The 17,833-nt window shown below is 36.4% G+C and overlaps 1 protein-coding gene and 1 pseudogene across 1 annotated transcript; both read right to left on the bottom strand.

The window, feature by feature from the left end:
• Positions 1 to 2,238: 2,238 nt before the first annotated feature.
• On the bottom strand, positions 2,239 to 6,552 carry LOC120168082 (annotated as a pseudogene).
• Positions 2,256 to 3,534, bottom strand: LOC120168081 (plasma membrane ATPase 4-like). The gene is made up of 5 exons (XM_039176916.1): positions 3,487 to 3,534; positions 3,240 to 3,413; positions 2,969 to 3,025; positions 2,689 to 2,870; positions 2,256 to 2,304 (listed from the first exon to the last, which is right to left on the bottom strand). The coding sequence occupies exons 1-5, from the start codon at positions 3,532 to 3,534 to the stop codon at positions 2,256 to 2,258; spliced, it is 510 nt and encodes a 169-aa protein (XP_039032847.1).
• Positions 6,553 to 17,833: the final 11,281 nt, after the last annotated feature.

Genomic DNA, 17,833 nt, shown 5'->3' on the forward strand with positions numbered 1-17,833 from the left:
CTCGAAATCTCTACATCAGACACAACACCTTCAACTAACTCACCCTTGGCGAGTGTTGGACCTTGCGACCTAGTTAGTCAGTTTAAAGTGCATTGCGCACTACCTAAGGATATCCAAATTTATTCTATACTTCGACACTGCTATCTTATTAAAGAAACTACCGTGTCCTGGTCGTTTACCGAGCATCAATCAAACTAGTTTTATGTCACACTAATTGATCTCGTTTCTAAGTGTGATTAATCATTATTAATGTTTCCACTTGAAATCTTATTTCAAACTAATTATAGAGTTCCTGGGAAACCTAATAGTCCTCTAAAAATTTCTTGAAAAATAATGCCAACAAATGTATGCTAGTACCGATACTTGTCATTTAATATCGATATATGTCCTTTAGTATCGATACCTCCCATTGGGTATCGATACAATTTTTAGGTTCAATGTTTTGAAAATATTCCAGTATTGATACTCCTATGGGGAGTATCGATACCTTTACCCTGGGTATCGATACTCTCATGAGTACTGATACCAAATTTGGCTTTGATGTTTTCAAAAATACTTCAATATCGATACTTACTCTTGGAGTATCGATATTTGACCCTGAGTGTCGATACTGCTTTTGAAACTTAAACAATTTCAAGTTGGTTTGAAGAACAATATATGTACTGTTCTTTCAATACGATACCCTCGCTCGAGATGGTCCTATTTGGACACTCAAATTCACCCACATTACTACTTTGAGATTCCCAATTGTTATTAGTGTCTTATGTGATCAATAAGGGTTATAAATAAGGGTTTAAAACATATTAGAAACATAAATCTTGAAATCTACCATGGAAATGCTCATCAAGCTTTAAACTCAACTCATGTGTTATATTGCATTTCTAATGACTCACTAAAGGTATGAAGGAGTTGTGAATATGTTATATGATTTCCCTAGCTGCTAAAGCCTCTCCCAAATCAATTAGAAGTCACTTTTTCTTTCCCCTTTGCTTTGGAACTCTCTCCTACCTCTTTCACTAAAGGTAGAAAAATATATACTAACTCAACTAGGTGTTGTGCACAATTTAAATTCACTCTCTATAACTCAAATCTACCCAAAATGAGCTAGAATCCATAAATTATCATAAACCTCCCAAAAATCCATTTTGGTTTCATGACTAAAAACTTGAGAATGGAGCTTAAATTGAAGCTAGAATGATGGAGATTATTTTTCTCACCTTGATTTAACCACACCAAACTTGAAATGTTTGATAGCTTAAGAAGAAGAGAAAAAGATGGAAGGAAGAAGTAAAAGGTTTAGTGAGTTAATAAGGGGAGTAGTTCATGTAAAACATATAAAAAAAAGGGGTTTTCAGCTTTCAAACCAATAATGAGAAAATTACACCTTTAGTCCCTTTACTTTCCATTTCATAACAGACCCAACAACATTTAAAAATTCTCTGAGCCCAACTCAAGCCCAATTGCTATTAAACTTGATCCAAGCTATTCTAATAGGTCCTTTGGGCTCAAATTATGGGTCTCGAGTTGACCCGAACTACTAGCCCGAGATTCGGGGTGTTAAACTATCATCCTATCAATTTATATTTGTTTCAAAGTCTAGTTAAAATTCATGAAATTTTTAATTCAAAACTATAAAAATGATTAATCTACAAACCTCACTGTCTGATCATCGTAGAATCATAATATATTATTCTTTTTCCCTTCTCCACCTCCCTGCCATTAAAATTTGGAAAAAAAAGTAATTAAAGAGAATTTAAAAAAGTAAATTTAAAACTTGAGCAACTAAAAACTTAATTTATCCTCTTCAAGTTGTGAATGCTTCAAATTAATATTTTATCTAAATTTTATAAGTTAAATTGATATTTTATCTAAAATTTAAAGATCAATTAAAAATTAAGCTAGTCATGCCACAAAATCAAATTAATAACTGTTCACGACTCAATAATCAAAATGTAATAAATCGATAATGTGAGTGGTTAAAACATAATTTTTTTCAAAATTGATAATCAAAAGTGAACAAAATCTAAAATAAAAGCGACTATTCTTACTATTTACCCATTCAACAATACAACTGTAGTAAGCGGGGCTTTGGATTTGGATTTTACATCATGTCAAATTATTGATTCATTTTAATCAAATTTGATTAAATAAAATTTTAATTTGCATTTGATTATCTGGCGAGATGTAGATTTTTTTTCATTTTTGGTCAGAGGGAAGAAAGCAATAACAAAGCTAGAAACTATTACAGTAGCTCCTTATTGGAGCAAGACATGACCCAACACAAACCTATCTTCCTGCCTTGAACTACATACCACAGTAACAGTAAAACAACCCAGGAGAATTATACCACACAACATACAATGTTGTCCCTATCTAACAAACTTTAAACTAATTACTTCTCATCCTCAAGGCCTAAATTTCTCCATTCCATTTAGAAACCAAACCTTCGAGCATTCAAGCCTCATCCCGGTTTGGTTTCTAAACGGTATAGTGCTGCTGGATTGTATCGATGTCCAGTCCCTTCAGCTTAACCACCGACTCGACATGTCCTTTGAGGGTGTGAAGCTCTCATAACCTATAATAAGCAAAGCAGGCCAAGGGAAAGACGCAATTTCAGCTATTACTTGTAGTTAAAGAAACATTTCATGTTGTAGTTATGTGAACTCTTTAGGAGGAATAAATGTGTACCTTGCAACCTCGGCCCGTCTCTTTGCCTGCTCGGCGATCTCAGACAGTTCTCTATAGCTGCTCTTTTCGTTGAAGAGGTTCGTAGTTTCGGGTGGTTGAAGTCTGTGTAACGTCCTTTGAGCAAGAGCCCATTGAGCTTCCCTCTCTTCCTTTCCATAATTTTTCTTGGTGGTGAATGCAGACTGTGTTCACCAGTGCCAGTTTAGTAAACCATAAACTTATTGGATAGGGTTTCAGTCTGATGCTAATATAGGGTGTGTGTGTGTATATATATATAAACCTTATTTTCAAGCAAGTTGAGCCAAGCTTTTCCACTTAAGATGTAACGAATGGTGAACTTCATTAGATCCAATGGAATATAGAAAACAATACTATAAAGCCATATGACACCAGCCCATCCCCAGCCGACTCTTTTAATCCTCGCGAATCCCTTTTGCATATACGGCAATCACAGTCGCAACCTACTCGAGGCAACATAATCGATTAGGTCTAGTGTAAGATGCATATTTTCATTGCACTCTGAATCAGATGACAGAAAAGCAAATTCTTACCAACTGTGCAATGATGAACGCTGTGACCAGAAGTAGTCCCGGACACTCAGCATAGGACCAGCGACGTGACCTGGTCACAAAAACCAGGATCTGGCTCACAATGCTCACTTGTAAATATAAAGCAACCATCATTTCATGTTCCCCTTCTCTTAGAGACCTTACACTAAATGTATCCTGCAGTGATAGAAGTTGTTAGAGACTAATCTGAAATACTTTTTAAAGCTTACGAACTTTCAGCAGCGCATACTGAGAAAAAGTCGTTATCATGCATAGCCCAGAAGAATATGACAGTCATCAAAGCCAAGTAGCCTCCGAGCACGATCCGGGTGGCGAAAATTTCCTTCAGTTTCCAGCTATCAGGTAAGGGAGATGACTTTACTCTATCCTTGGAGATTGTCATAATAGTTCCTGAGTAATGATCCAATTGATTGAAGTTAAACACTTTGTTTTAAGCCAGTTAATGTAATCTACAGTTAATAAAATCTACCATCGTTTAGAATAACAATGATAAAACCATGAACAGAGAAAAGTCGAACTTCCAGATGAGAGCAATGAACAAAAATCCAAACTACAGAAAGAACAGAAATAAAGTTCACATGTATGAAGATTAAAGTTTTCAAAATTTGTTTCATTTGTTATGTACTTACGATGATACGGATTGTGATGGAGACAGCATAGATCTGAGAAAACAAAGAAAGCAAAGTCATGCAATGCAAAGTGTAGTATGTAAAGTTTAAAGTAAGTTTAAGATGAGTAAATTACAGTGTAGTTCTTCATCCTTTGGAAAATAACTCTGCTAGTTAACACTGCACTGATAATAACACTCAATCCAGGTTCCATAAGAACAATGTCCGAAGCACTTCGTGCGACATCTGTAGCATCAGCCACAACAATGCCTATATCCACCTTTTAAAGCAGGGGCATCATTAACACCATCTCCAGTCATTCCACAAATGTGTTTCCTCTCTTGCAACTTCTTCACAATTTTGTATTTGTGCTCTGCAAAGAGTATCATAGCTAGGTGTTAAGAAAATAAACAAAGATGAGGGCGAAGAATTCCTCGCTTGCGGATAGCCAAGATACAAAAACCAGTTACCTGGAAACACGCTGGCAAAACCATCCGCCTTCTCGATCAACTCTTCAACCAGAAGGCAGCTATGTTCGCATCCTTGTCTTGACCCAACAAAGAAGCAGATGGGTACATGTTCGTGCCCATTCCAAGTCGGCGTCCAGTTTCCTTAGCAATGGCAAGTTGATCACCTGGACATAATACAAAAGCATAAAGTGAGCTATTGCCTCAAATGAGGTACTACTAACGGAATCGTGCATAGATAAACTAATTACCGGTGATCATCTTGACATTAACACCGAGATTAAGAGCCATGTGAATGGTTTCAGCACTTTCATGCCTTGGAGGATCAAACAGAGGCAACAAACATACAAATTGCCATGGAGTGCCAGCACTTTTTTTTCTGGGACTTTCTGTCGAAGTATAGCAAACGAGCATTGGTAAGGGAACTTTTCGATATTAAGATAACAGATTAGTGATTAGAACAAAATGAGTGTATGAAAATAAAATAAAACCTGTCTAGCGACAGCTAATGACCGAAGCCCACGCTCGGCAAACTTGTCTATGATGGAATGAACCTTTTTCTTAAGATCTTCTCTTGCATTGCAAAGGGCCAAGATCTGCCAACAGATACGAAATAATCACGTAAGACCCCATAAGTTTTCCTATATTATCAGCTGAAACTGGACAACAAGGTACCTGTTCCGTAGCACCTTTGCTTGCTCGGTGACAGTTTCCATTGGAATCGATGTAAGTCAATGCAATTCTTTTGTCCACGGGATTGAAAGGCAAGAATAGACCTCTCTGATACCAGCTCTTGCCTGTAAGAATATCATATCGAACATATTTCCCCTTAGCCTTTAGCAGAATCAAGAAACGGAAACATAAGATAGAGGAAATCGATATACCTTCTTAGGATCAGCAAGCATTCCGACAATGGCGCATCACATCCTGATTTTCAGTTCTAGAGGCCCTTGTGGCAAGCAGGACAACGTGCTCCTTGTCCTTATCCTTTACAAACACCTCAATCAAGTTTTTATCGAGCTCAGCTTGTTGAGTGTCAATGTTCCAGTTTATCACTACAGAGGATATCCATGCTGGCCATTTCTTCGATGGCAGTCATACGCTTGGTGATGGCACCCTGCTGAGACAGCCTGTGAGATCCAATGGCCATAGTCACAGACAAAACAGTAGGCATAGTAATAGGAATACCACCGATCAACAGAACCAAAAGATTGTCAATTCCATCCCTGTACTTGCGGTGCTAAATCGGGTACATGACTATGATCTCGACCAACATACCGACAGCAATGGAACAAATACAGAATTTCCAATATCAGTGAGTACCTTTTGGAAATGTCCTACTTGGTTGGTGCTATCCACAAGATGTGCAGCCTTCCCGAGAAGGTATGAACACCAGTAGCAATAACAACAGTTTCGATTTCACCCTGCTTGCAGGTTAAACCCGAGAAGACTTCATTCCCCGGATTCCTGGTCACAGGCAACGATTCCCCTGTCAGTGCGGATTGATCGATCTTCAATGGATCATCTTCAAGGGATGGCATCAATAGGGACAATATCTCCCAATTTAATACTAATGATGTCTCCTGGAACAAGAATTGCTTCTTCCTCAGTCCACTTGCCATCCCTAAGCACCTTTATTTTAACACCATACAAATCCGCAATCAATATCGATATATTTAAAACCAACGGTCATCAGATTACCCACCATGTGCATAAATATATGTAACAAGTCAAAGACATCTAGATAAGTTTATCACAGGTCTCATGTTTACCTTGGTCTTTGGAGCAAGACCAACCATAAGAGCAGCAGCAGCATTGTTTTCTTCAATGGAACTAATGGTAGAGTTAATTATCAACAAACAAACGATTCCGACATAGTCTTGCCAGTCCGAGGTCTTATTGTCGCCGTTAGCCAAAGCGATGGCCATAATGGCTGCTGCTTCCATCACCCATGAGAGGGGATTCCACATGAACCCCAAAAACTTGAGAATTTTACTTTCCTGATCATTCAAAAATATAATATTCCAAATTATGAACAATAAAAAATTAATGTCAATATGTATTGATGGCCATTGATTATATAAAAGATCAGAACTTTTTTTCTTCTAACTTGTTGGGTCCAAAAATTTGAAGCCTGTTGGCTCCCTCCTCCGAACTCAATCCTTCTCTGGTACATTTCAGCTGCTCAAACACTTTCTCAATAGGGATTTTCTCCTGCAATCACCTTGTTCATGAGATTTTCCCCGAATTTTATTGTTTTAATCATTCAACCAAACCATAGTTACATAAATCGCTCATTTGGCCACAATTTACGTACTGAACATTGCGATCCAAAACGCGGTACGAACGCGTTTGGATCGTTTCAAAATCGTGATTCGGTACATCATAGTTTTGCAACAGAGATAAGAGGAGATGTAATCAGAAAAATAAAGGGATTGGGGGTTTTAGAGAAAAAATTAGAGGAGAATAAGAGGGAGAGGGGAAACCGTTTCAAAACAGCTCTAGGCTGATGATCGAAGCCTTTTGGGTTTCCTTCTCAGGTGATGGAAGAGAAGAGAATTTGAAGTTGCTCGGGTCTGGGGCTGTGAAGACTTTCGGCCATGCGGGTGTGAGGTGTAGAAGATGAAGAAGAGAAGAGGTTCAAAACGGCGCAGGGGAAGGGATTAGGTTTAGCATAATTATGATCTATTTTTAGGTTAAATTTTAAAGGTTTTAGATAGTTTGGTTAAACATTGCCGTTTAATTGGGGTTTAAGGTGATCCATTTTTATTCGCGTAGGTTTATTTTGTAAAGGAGCCATGCTCATTTTTTATTCAATTTATTTTAGTACTTAAATCGGATTTATGCATATTAGATTTTGAGTTTTGAATTATTTTGTTCCTAAAGGAATCATGCATAATTGATCTTTATCTAAGAAACTGATACATCGTACTAATTTATATGATATATCGTACCGGAGTGATCCGAAAGAAGTCTACCCCTCATACTGAATTTTGGGGACCTAACGAATTACGATCCCGTTCCACGTTCTAGTATCTAGCGTACCGCGATCCATGTGACTATGAACCAAACTATTAGTGTAGTCGTAAAAATCTTGCCTGTGCTCATCTCCCTTTCTCCAGAGGAAAAACTTATTTGGGAACACAACAATACATGTTGTTAATCGGCAAAGTCAGGCTACAATTGGCTCCTTATGAAGAATGGCACCTTTCGGGATAGATCGAAAATCTGGAAGTTCTTATCTAAGTTGCCACCCTTCCTAAAATTTAAATTTTTGACTGGCAATGTAATGATATTTTGTCGATGGGGGATAACCTCTGAAGTGTCAGGTTGAGGGATGAGAAATATCCCCTTTGTAATTCGAACATTGAATCTGCTTTACATGCCATAAAGAATTGCCCAAAAACCTGCATTTTACTTCTGTTTCAGGACTGCAGGTTTCAATAGTGGACTGGCAAGGTTCATTGTACAAAGAATGTCTTGAGATGGCAGGGTTATCACTCAATCATAGGGTTTCACTAAACTTCTAGTGTTACTCTAAAATGTTTGAAATAAGAGAAACGAGTGGGTACATGATGGGGAACTCCAACCTCAGCGAGAGGTTGTTAATACGGTAGAGACCCTAATCAAACTTTGTGGTGCCTTCTCAACCAGGGTAATTGGGAAGATGATGACAAGGAGTGACTGTGCAAGGAAATGGACGAGACCACAAATGGGGTTTATAAAGATTAATATGGACGGGGCCTTTTTGCCCAATTTGAAAGAGGCAGCCATTGGAATTGTAGCCAGGGATAACCACAATATGGTTTTGGGAGGAATGACATGCAAGCTCGAAGCACCCCAAATAGTTGAATCAACCGAAGCTTGGGCATTCACTTTTGGGTTTCTACTTGCTATTGAAAATGAATGGAAATAGGTTATTGTTGAAGGCGACGCAATCTCTATAGTGAACAGTCTCGCTAATCGACCGGAGGACATTTTTGTCATCGGATTGCTTCTCAATGAGGCCTATAAAGCTCTTGCAAACAACTTTGATTTTAAAGTCTTCTATCTTAATCGGGAGGCTAATAAAGTCGCTCATACACTTAATCATTGGAACTTGTTGATGACCAATTCATTTTGATTATATTATGACAAGCCTGGTTGTATTAAAGACTTTGTCCGCCTTGATGTAATTAAAATCTAATTCTGTTTCGTTTAAAAAAAGTATTTTTTTTTGTTTTCGTAAGTTCTTCATGTAATTTGAGGTATTTACTCTCTATTTAATAAAACTAACTTTATTAATAATTTTATTCAAAAAAAATTATTAATAATCCTAAAAAATAATATTATCTCTCATGTTTAAAGTTAGATTCTCTCCCTAAAAATATACAATATGCCTTAACATTACATGTAACACTTATTTGACATACAAATCTAATATTTTTATTAACTCATCATGCAATAAGATTCGACTTCTTCCTATACATATTATTATGATACATTCTGTTAGTTAGGCAGTTTAGTCAGTTATGTTGGTTATCATAGTTGTAGTGTTTATATACCAGAGCTTATATTATTCCAAAGTAATGTGAATCAGTTTTTCCCATTTCTTCATCTTTTATGTTGTTATGATATCAGAAGTTTTCTTCTTTCACGCTTCATCATACCTAATTCACTGAGTGATAGCTTTGACAATGTCAACAATCCATATTATCTGCACCAGTCGGACAATCCTGGTATGATTCTGGTTACACAGTCATTATCCAATGACAATTTTCATAGCTGGAAGAGGTCAATGATGTTGCCCTTTCTGCTAAAACAAATTGAGATTTGTTGATGGTTCAATCCAAGCTCTAGACTCTTCTTCTCCAGAACGACTTAGTGGGTGGACAAGAGCAAACAACCTTGTGAATTCTTGGATTTTGAATTCAGCTTTCAAGGACATTGTTGTGAGCTTACTTTATCATACATAACTGCAGAGATTTGAAAGGACCTCATTGAACATTTTCAGCAGTCTAATGGTTCAAGACTGTTCCAGTTAAAGAAAAGATTAAACAATTTGGTTTAAGGTCAAACGACGGTGAGTACTTACTACACTCAATTAAAGTCATTTGTGATGAACTCTTCCCAATTAAACAATTGTGCAATTGCTTGAATTAAAATTGTGGTGGTGTGAGATGTATGTTTGAAGAACAACATCAGGAACAAGTGACGTAGTTTTTTATGGGACTGAATGACTCATATGCTCACATAAGAGGACATATTTCCTTATGGATGTCTTGCCCTCGATTTTCAAGGTTTTTTCATTGGTTATTCAAGAAGAACCAAAGATCTGTAAAATGTGTAAATCCAGTCTCTGAATCTACCTTTGCTATCAGGACTAGTTATGGTAATCGCAAGAATTGCCCACAATGTAGTCACTGCCACATTCTTGGCCATACCAAGGAAAAATACTACAAGCTACATGGCCATCCTCCAGGATATGGTTCCAAGAATTGATCTTCTACCTCTACATGTGCTAAGAACAGTCAGTCAGCTCACACTTATTCAGTGGCCATTTCGAATGAGGTTCTTTAGCAGGATTCTTTGTCATCTTTATCCAACGATGCTTTGACACATCAGAAGTGTCAGCAGTTGATTGTTATGCTTACTTCTCAGTTACAACATCTTCTTCTAATATTTCTCCAGCCTCGATCAACACTACCATGCAGGGTGAGACTTGTATTGTACTAATAATTCTTCCTTTGAGAAGTTAAATTGTTGGTTTATACTCGGGTGTCTCTAAACGTTTGTGTTTTGAAATCCTCTTCGAGTCCTTAACTCTTGTTTCAAATGGCTCGGTAATTCTGCCATAAAGCTGTCATTTTTGTTCAATGGGCTGGGACAATCAGATTTTCTGATTTTGTTCTACATGGTGTGTTATTTGTGCCAAAATTTCGGTTTAATCTTTTATCCATCAGTGCCTTAACCGATCAATCTAATATCAGTGTACTATTTTGTAAATCGGGTTGTATCCTCCAGGACCTATATCGAGTGATTATGAAGCGTGAGCTGCTTCAAGGCCTCTATCTTCTGCAGTTACCAACTTGCAGACCTAGTTTTTCATTTAATAATGTTTCATGTAAAGCTTTAGATTCATGGCATAGTAAACTATGACATGCAAGTACTCGGGTTCTTCATCTTCTAAAGATGTTTTGCTTGTGAAAATGTAAGCGATATTAAATCTTGTACAATATGCCCTTTGGCTAAGCAACAAAGATTGCCTTTACCTCAATGTAGTTCTCAAACAACACAACCTTTTGAGTTGGTCCACTGTGACATATGAGGTCCTTACAAACATGTCCTAAGCTCAGATTCTCGGCTTTATTTGCTAGCTTGGGAATTATTCACCAATTTCATATGTAGAAACACCTCAGCAGAACTCGGTAGTTGAAAGAAAGCATCAACACTTGTTATCTGTTGCTCATGCCTTGTATTTCAGTCCAAGGCACCAATCAAGTTTTGGGGAGATTGTTTACATACAGCCACTATGATCAATAGGCTCCCCTCATCAGTTTTGAATAAATCTTCTTACGAGGTATTATGTGGTCATCTACTAGATTATTGCTGATTGCGAATTTTTGGCTACCTTTGCTTTGTATCTACTTTAAGATCACAACAAGACAAGTTTACTGCCTGAGCTTTAGCGGTCATCTTTTTGGGTTATCCTCTTGGCGTGAAGGGTTACAAGGTATTGTGTTGCAAACTCAGAAGATTATGGTGTCTCATAATGTGGTATTCCACGAGCACATGTTGACTCGTGCGTTTGAGTACGTTTGTTAAATCGGACTATGGCTCATGTCCTGATACAAGGCATTCCACGACGGGATTTTACACTTTTTTGGTTACAACCTCGTTTCTTGGAAATCAAAGAAGCAAGCTGTGGTCAGCAGGTCTTCTTGTGATGCTGAATATCGGGCCATGGCTCTAGCAACTTGTGAATTGGTTTCGTTGCTTCATCCTTCAACATGCCTATTGATCACACGAGGCTATACTGTGATAACGAAGCAGCTCTTCATCTAGCCACCAATCAAGTCTTCTATGAACGTACCAAGCACATTGAAGTTGACCATACTTGTGCGTGGTAAAGTCAAAAGTGGGTTCCTAAAGCTCTTCATGTTCGCTCCTCATATCAGCCGGCTGATGTTTTACAAAACGCTACGTTCTCCTATGTATCGTTCGTTTGTTGACAAGCTGGGCCTCATCAACATTCATGCACGCCCAGCTTGAGGGGGTATTATGATACATTATGTTAGGAAGTTTAGTCAGTCAGCTTAGTTGTTTTATTCCAAAGTTAAATCAAATTTTCTCATTTCTTCATCTCGTTTTTTGTTGTTATACAGATACAATTATTATAACCAAATTTATAATGAAATGAAAAAAAAATATTTTCTTATATTACATAATAGTAATAATATTACCAGTAATAGTGGCCTTTAGAAATTTACTTGCATTTCAAAACTTGTAACCATAATGGAGGAGTCTATGGGGGACACATATGCCTTCATAATTTCTTTCTTAAGCAATGTTTTTTCTTTTTTTAGCAAGAAAATGATAAATTTATGCCTAACCTATCCACTTCAGCAAAGTTAAAAGGCACTGATCAAATAATGCAAACACGTTCGAGCCGAAATCTCACCCAATGCTCCTTTTACACACTCGTTTCTCATCTTTACAATTCGTTTAATGTCATGTATTATTTACCTAATCTTTATATTATTTATTATTTTATTATTTATTTTGCATGTGGGGATTGCAGTCAGTATCCTCTATTTGGCATGATTCTATTGTATTGGATCAGCTATAGAATTAGAAAATTCAAATTTTGTTGGCATAATTTATATATATATATATAAGTGGATGGAATTAAACAGTTAGTGTTAATTTTATTTCAAAGTTGTTAATTATTTTAAAATAATATCAATATTCTCTTATTAATTTTTTTTATATATAAAAATTTATGTAAAAATATTTTCAGAAAAACAATTTGAGTATTTGATTCACGATATGACTCCGCACATCTTGTTTTCTAGATTAATATATAGATTTGTGAATTCAAGTGTTTATTATTTAATTTCTTTTATAATTATTGTATATAAATGTTTATTAGTAAATTCAAATTTACATATTGCAAAAATTTGTTATAATAACAACTATTTCAATACAACTCTTTGACTAGTGTATCATAATATATATTATATATGAATATATGGTCTCATTTTTATTTAGATATATAAATTAAAGCACGAATCGATCTATCTTAACTGTTAAAGGGATTATTGTTATCCTTAAATGTCCTATATTCAAGCATTAAGATTACAGGATATTTGAGCGTTTATTATCAAATGACTGAAAATCTTTAAAACATATACTACTATTTATAATCCTCTAAATTACTAATACATGTATACACACACAAAACTAAAGAAATGCATACCGCATTGCAAATCATTTTTAATTTTATAAGAAATGCAGATTAGATTCTGTGTCACATGGACAAAATCTTCATCCTAGAGGTATGCTCTAGATCTCCATAGTTGTCTTTTTATTTTCTATTATTATATCCCATTCAATAATATGGGCGAAATATATATTATTTATAAAACACCAATAAACATTAAGTGATAAATATAAAAATAAAATTAATTTATACTTTTAAATAATATAATAATAAAATAAATATAAAAATATATATTATTTTTAGGGTACACTATATTAGATATCGCCGAACTTTAAGTGTTATATCATTTATATCACTTAACTTTGATTTTCATTTTAATTATATCAATAAATCGTTAATGGCATAATTCCGTGACTAATGGCGATCGATATGGTTGATTACTGTTGACGTGACATCTCACCAAAACAATACCGTTTTGATCTAGATATTAACAATTTAATGACTCAATAATATAATTGAATTGAAAATGAAAATTAAAAGTTCATTATTATAAACTACATATAGGTTGAAGTTTGTTGATATCCAGTACAGATAACCTTTTTTTGGATTTGTCAAAATGACCAACAAATTCGCAACGCGAACTTCAATTTCGCAACCCAGTTTCCAATTTCGCAACGCGAATATGTAAATCGCATTGCGATTTTCCAATTTAACAACGCGAATCTGTAAATCGCAACGCGAATTTGTAAATCACAACACAAAAGTTAAATTCGCAACGCGAAAGTCAATGTTTTTACGCGAAACACAATATTAATTTCGCAACACAAATGTAAACAGTATTATCACAAATCATCTCTAACCTAAAACCCTAAATCACAACTCATCTCATCTCCATCTCTCACTCTATACGGCGACATCCGTCCCATCTCCGTCGAAATCCATCTATCTCCTCCATCTCTCAGACAACCCTCAAAATCATTCACGGTCAGAAATGGAAAATCAACCACCGAGGTTAGTTTTTTTAATCTCTTATTTTATTTTAAATTTTTGTATTATTATTAGATTTTTCTTATATTAATGATAAATTTACTGGTAATTTCAATATATAGATTAACCATTTCACTGAGATTGCTTAGTAAATTCATTCGGTTGCTGCTAATACTGCTAAACTGTTTAGTCTTTAACCCTGTGAAATTAGTATTTGTCTTTGTTTTGTCTTTTTGTTGAAGAAACCCTAAATCGCACGCGAAAATGAAAATCGCAACGCGATTTTAGTTTCGCGTTTCTTTTTCATTTTCACATTGTGATTTTCATTTTCGCGTTGCAATTTTCATTTCGTGTTGCGAATTTAAGTTTCAGAAACTTCTTTTATTTTGCAAATTGAAACTTGAATGAATTGCATTACTTCAACCAAAAACAAAGACAAATACTAACTTCACAGTGTTGCTAATTTAAGTGCTTACTTCTGAAAGTTATCTGATGTATTTTGTAAACTATGATGGAATAATGCTTGGGTGAATACCGTGCTAGTTTGAAACATATTGGCTTTGTTTTCATTGTTTAATATCATGTCTGTTATAGTGTAATTTGTAGTTTTTGGTATATCTAACTGTATGTTCATTGTTTTTGTAAAAAAAAAATTCGGCTGCATTGACCTTAGGAATAAATTAAGCCTAGCCATTAAAATATGTCGACGCTTACACCTCTACAAAGAAATTGTTTGAGGATACTTGCTTCGGGCCATGGCTAAAGTGCAACGGGTGGAGATGCTATATTGACACATTTGTTCTTCAGACCATGACTAAGGATCTACCGAGGGGATACAACGTGGTGATGAGGAGATATGGTTTCATTTTCCTCCGCACATACTTGTTTTGGGCGGGAGGAGTTTGCTTAATCACTGGTCTACGCTTCGGACACGATGATGTAGGTCGGTACACTAGTCATATCGCCCGCCCATCATGGTTATCTCGGTTTTCCTGAGCTGGCAAAGTCGAGCCGAGTTTACACGTCGACGACTTGAATAGATATTTGATAAATATGGTTTTACTCGGATGGATGACCTTGATGTTGTCCGAGTATGCCATTTACTTTTGCATGCCGGCTTTTTAGGCAAAGAGGGCAGACAACCTATCTCGATGACCTAATATTATTGTAGAGGACCTAAATGCATGGAACCTGTTTCCGTAGGGTTCATATCTATGGAAAACTACCTGGAAGAAGTTGTCGTCTGCCTTTGAGGACCGAAAAAGTTTACGGGGCGATGGTTCTAAATACAATTTGACAGGCTTTACTTGGGCCTTTAAGGTAAGAATTTCTATATAATGTTTCCAAAATTATAATTAATTTTAACAATTACTAATGTTGTGTATTATATTGTTTTGTAGATTTGGATATTTGAGGCTTTCCCCAACATGCGAACATATGCGATAAAAAGATCAATGATATTCCTAGGCTATTACATGGAAGAGGATCTGCATGTTGGATTGGGAAGATTTACTCCCATATACGACGATGAATGATGTAAGTTAACACACAAATAATAAATGGTATATATAACAAGTATTACTAGTACAAGTTTAACTTGTTTGAGCTTTTATATTGTTAGGAGGCCAACTATCCATTACAGAGGCTGACACCCACAGATGCTGAGCTTGCCACTGATGGTAAGCTAGTAAGCGGTTTTTTGATGGGACGGATGATGAGCACCCCTCACTTCGAGAGCCATCACCTGATCGGTCGATTTACAGCTCGACACCCGAGCCATCACCTGATCGAGCCTCTTCTCCACTATCACCTCATGATAGGCGACCGACAAAGAGGCCACGACATTTATCTCCCTGTTCTCCACCTCCACGGGATGAGTTAGGGGAATTACGTGATGAGGTCGGTGCTTTGCGTCATGAGGTTGGTACTTTACGTGAAGATAATGGTGCATGGCGTGATGAGGTTCGATCTTTACGTGGTGAGGTGGATTTTTTACGCGATGACAATGGGCGCTACGTGGTGAATATCTACTTTACGTGATGAGGTTGCCGCTCTACGCGAGATTGTTTCATCGTTGTAGAATGAGGTTTATACTCTACGCAATGAGGTAACCTTTTTTCGGCATTATTTGTTTACTGATTTATGTATTAATTTATTTTCAGCGGCCCGATAAGGTAGATGTTTTACGTCGAGTTTTTCTTGCACTACGGGGTTTACATCAGACGTCGTGCACGTACCATTACGTCTTCGTTCACCCCACTAGTGCCAAGACTCCGTAAGAAGAAGCCCGATACACCTATCATCATTCAAGAGGCGCCTCCTATCGTTCAAGAGGCCCCTCTCATCATCGAAGAAGCCCCTCCCATCGTTCAAGAGGCCCCCGTCATTGTTTAAGAGGTCCCGCCCGCCGTTCAAGAGCCCGATTCATATGGCGTCATATGTCGACATATTGATAAACCCTCTCCCGTGCTCGATATGATGGATGCGAGTTGGCTTTCGTATGTGTTACTGGCCAGTACCATTCCTCAGCAGGAGAGGGAAACATTATCGGACACAATTACAGACAATACCCTTTGGGCTAAGACCGCAGTTGCTTTTTTTCTACATGAGCGGAGCAAGGGGTGTTATTCTGACCTATGCCAAATCGACGATGTTATTCATTTGTTTCTTGATCGGTCTTGGTGGGGTGTTTTATTAGGGGTTGAAGATAATGACTATCTCGAAGGGGTGGTAATTCTTATATTCTTCTTATATTGCATTTTGATTATTTTTTTTAATTATTAATAAATTCACTAATATATTTATTTTTTTATAAAACAACATATTGATGCATGGGTTTCACGTCTTCTAATAATAAGGAAATTGAAGAAAAGAGGTACTCGATGGACTATTATACCGACGTCTTTTCACGCAGCTCACTTGAAGGATTAGAGATATGCTTCATATAAGTTGGATAATGGAAAAGCTAAACTTTATCCTGCGTGGTGGGAGGTCGATAAAGTTAGATTTATTTTTTGAATATTTTAAAGGTTTTCATAAATTTTATTTGATGTGCGTAATTATTTATGATTGCAGGTATTTATCCCTGTTTTGGAACATCGTCATTGGCTTCTCGTCGAGCTTCAGCTCCCATCCCTGAAGACAATGGTATATGACAACATGTTGAATTACATATCATTGTCTGATTTGAGAGATATTATTACAAAGGGATAGAGCGATCATTTGGCTAAAAACTTGGATACGATTGATTATTGGACAAATTCTGGAAACAATAAGCCAAAGAAGTTCAAAATTACAATGATTAGAGACGAGACTATGCCACAACAAATACAGGGAGCCAGAGGGGATTGTGGTCCTCTCGTATGCTTGTGCTTGGAACGTTTGACGACATGAAGTAAACAGTATCTACCTCCCACAGATATAGATAGAGGTGCAGTAGGATTATGGTTTCGGCATTATATGGTCAGATCGATATATACGAGACGCTGCCTACCTGTATCCGCGTGCTGAAAGTGTGCATAAACAATTGGTAAGTTTGAGCAAGTGTTGTTAACATATATACTCTTTAATTGGTTTGAAAATATTTGGTTAAGTACCTAGAATTCAGGTAATTTGCTGTTTGTTGGTTTTAGATGTGTAGAAAGTGTTGTTTGAGCAAATGTTTGGTTTCTGCAGGTTAATCCTGAAGTGAGCTGTGTGAAATTGATGTATTTATGCATAAACAACAGTCTGGGGTACACTTTTTTTGCTTTGTTTAATTGAATTTTACATTGAAAGTTGATTATTGATTAGGAAATAAGATTTATTTTTTGATTAATTGATTTGTAAAAGTTGATTTGTAAAAGTTGATTTGTTTAATTTGATATGTAAATAAGAATTATTTTTTTGCTTGTTTAATTGATTTGTAAAAGTTGATTTGTTGTTTCTAAAAAATTCAATCTGCATTATGTTTGAAGGCAAAAAAGATCTGTAGAAGGTACAAATTCGCAACGCGAAATAAGCGTTGCGATAGTCAAATTCGCAACGCGATTTTCGGTTTGCGAATTTGACTTTCGCGTTGATCGCAACATACAATATCAAGTTATATACAAC

Source organism: Hibiscus syriacus, unplaced genomic scaffold, assembly GCF_006381635.1.
Source record: "Hibiscus syriacus cultivar Baekdansim isolate YM2019G1 unplaced genomic scaffold, ASM638163v2 tig00111708_pilon, whole genome shotgun sequence".
NCBI classification, from domain to species: domain Eukaryota; kingdom Viridiplantae; phylum Streptophyta; class Magnoliopsida; order Malvales; family Malvaceae; genus Hibiscus; species Hibiscus syriacus.

Excerpts from the sequence above, each read along its gene's own strand:
- LOC120168081 (XM_039176916.1), bottom strand. The coding sequence starts at position 3,534 with ATGACTGTCATATTCTTCTGGGCTATGCATGATAACGACTTTTTCTCA. Across the intron at positions 3,414-3,486 it reads ATGATAACGACTTTTTCTCA|GATACATTTAGTGTAAGGTC; the intron begins GTATGCGCTGCT and ends CTATCACTGCAG. Across the intron at positions 2,305-2,688 it reads AGACGGGCCGAGGTTGCAAG|TTCAAGGCAGGAAGATAGGT; the intron begins GTACACATTTAT and ends TGTGGTATGTAG.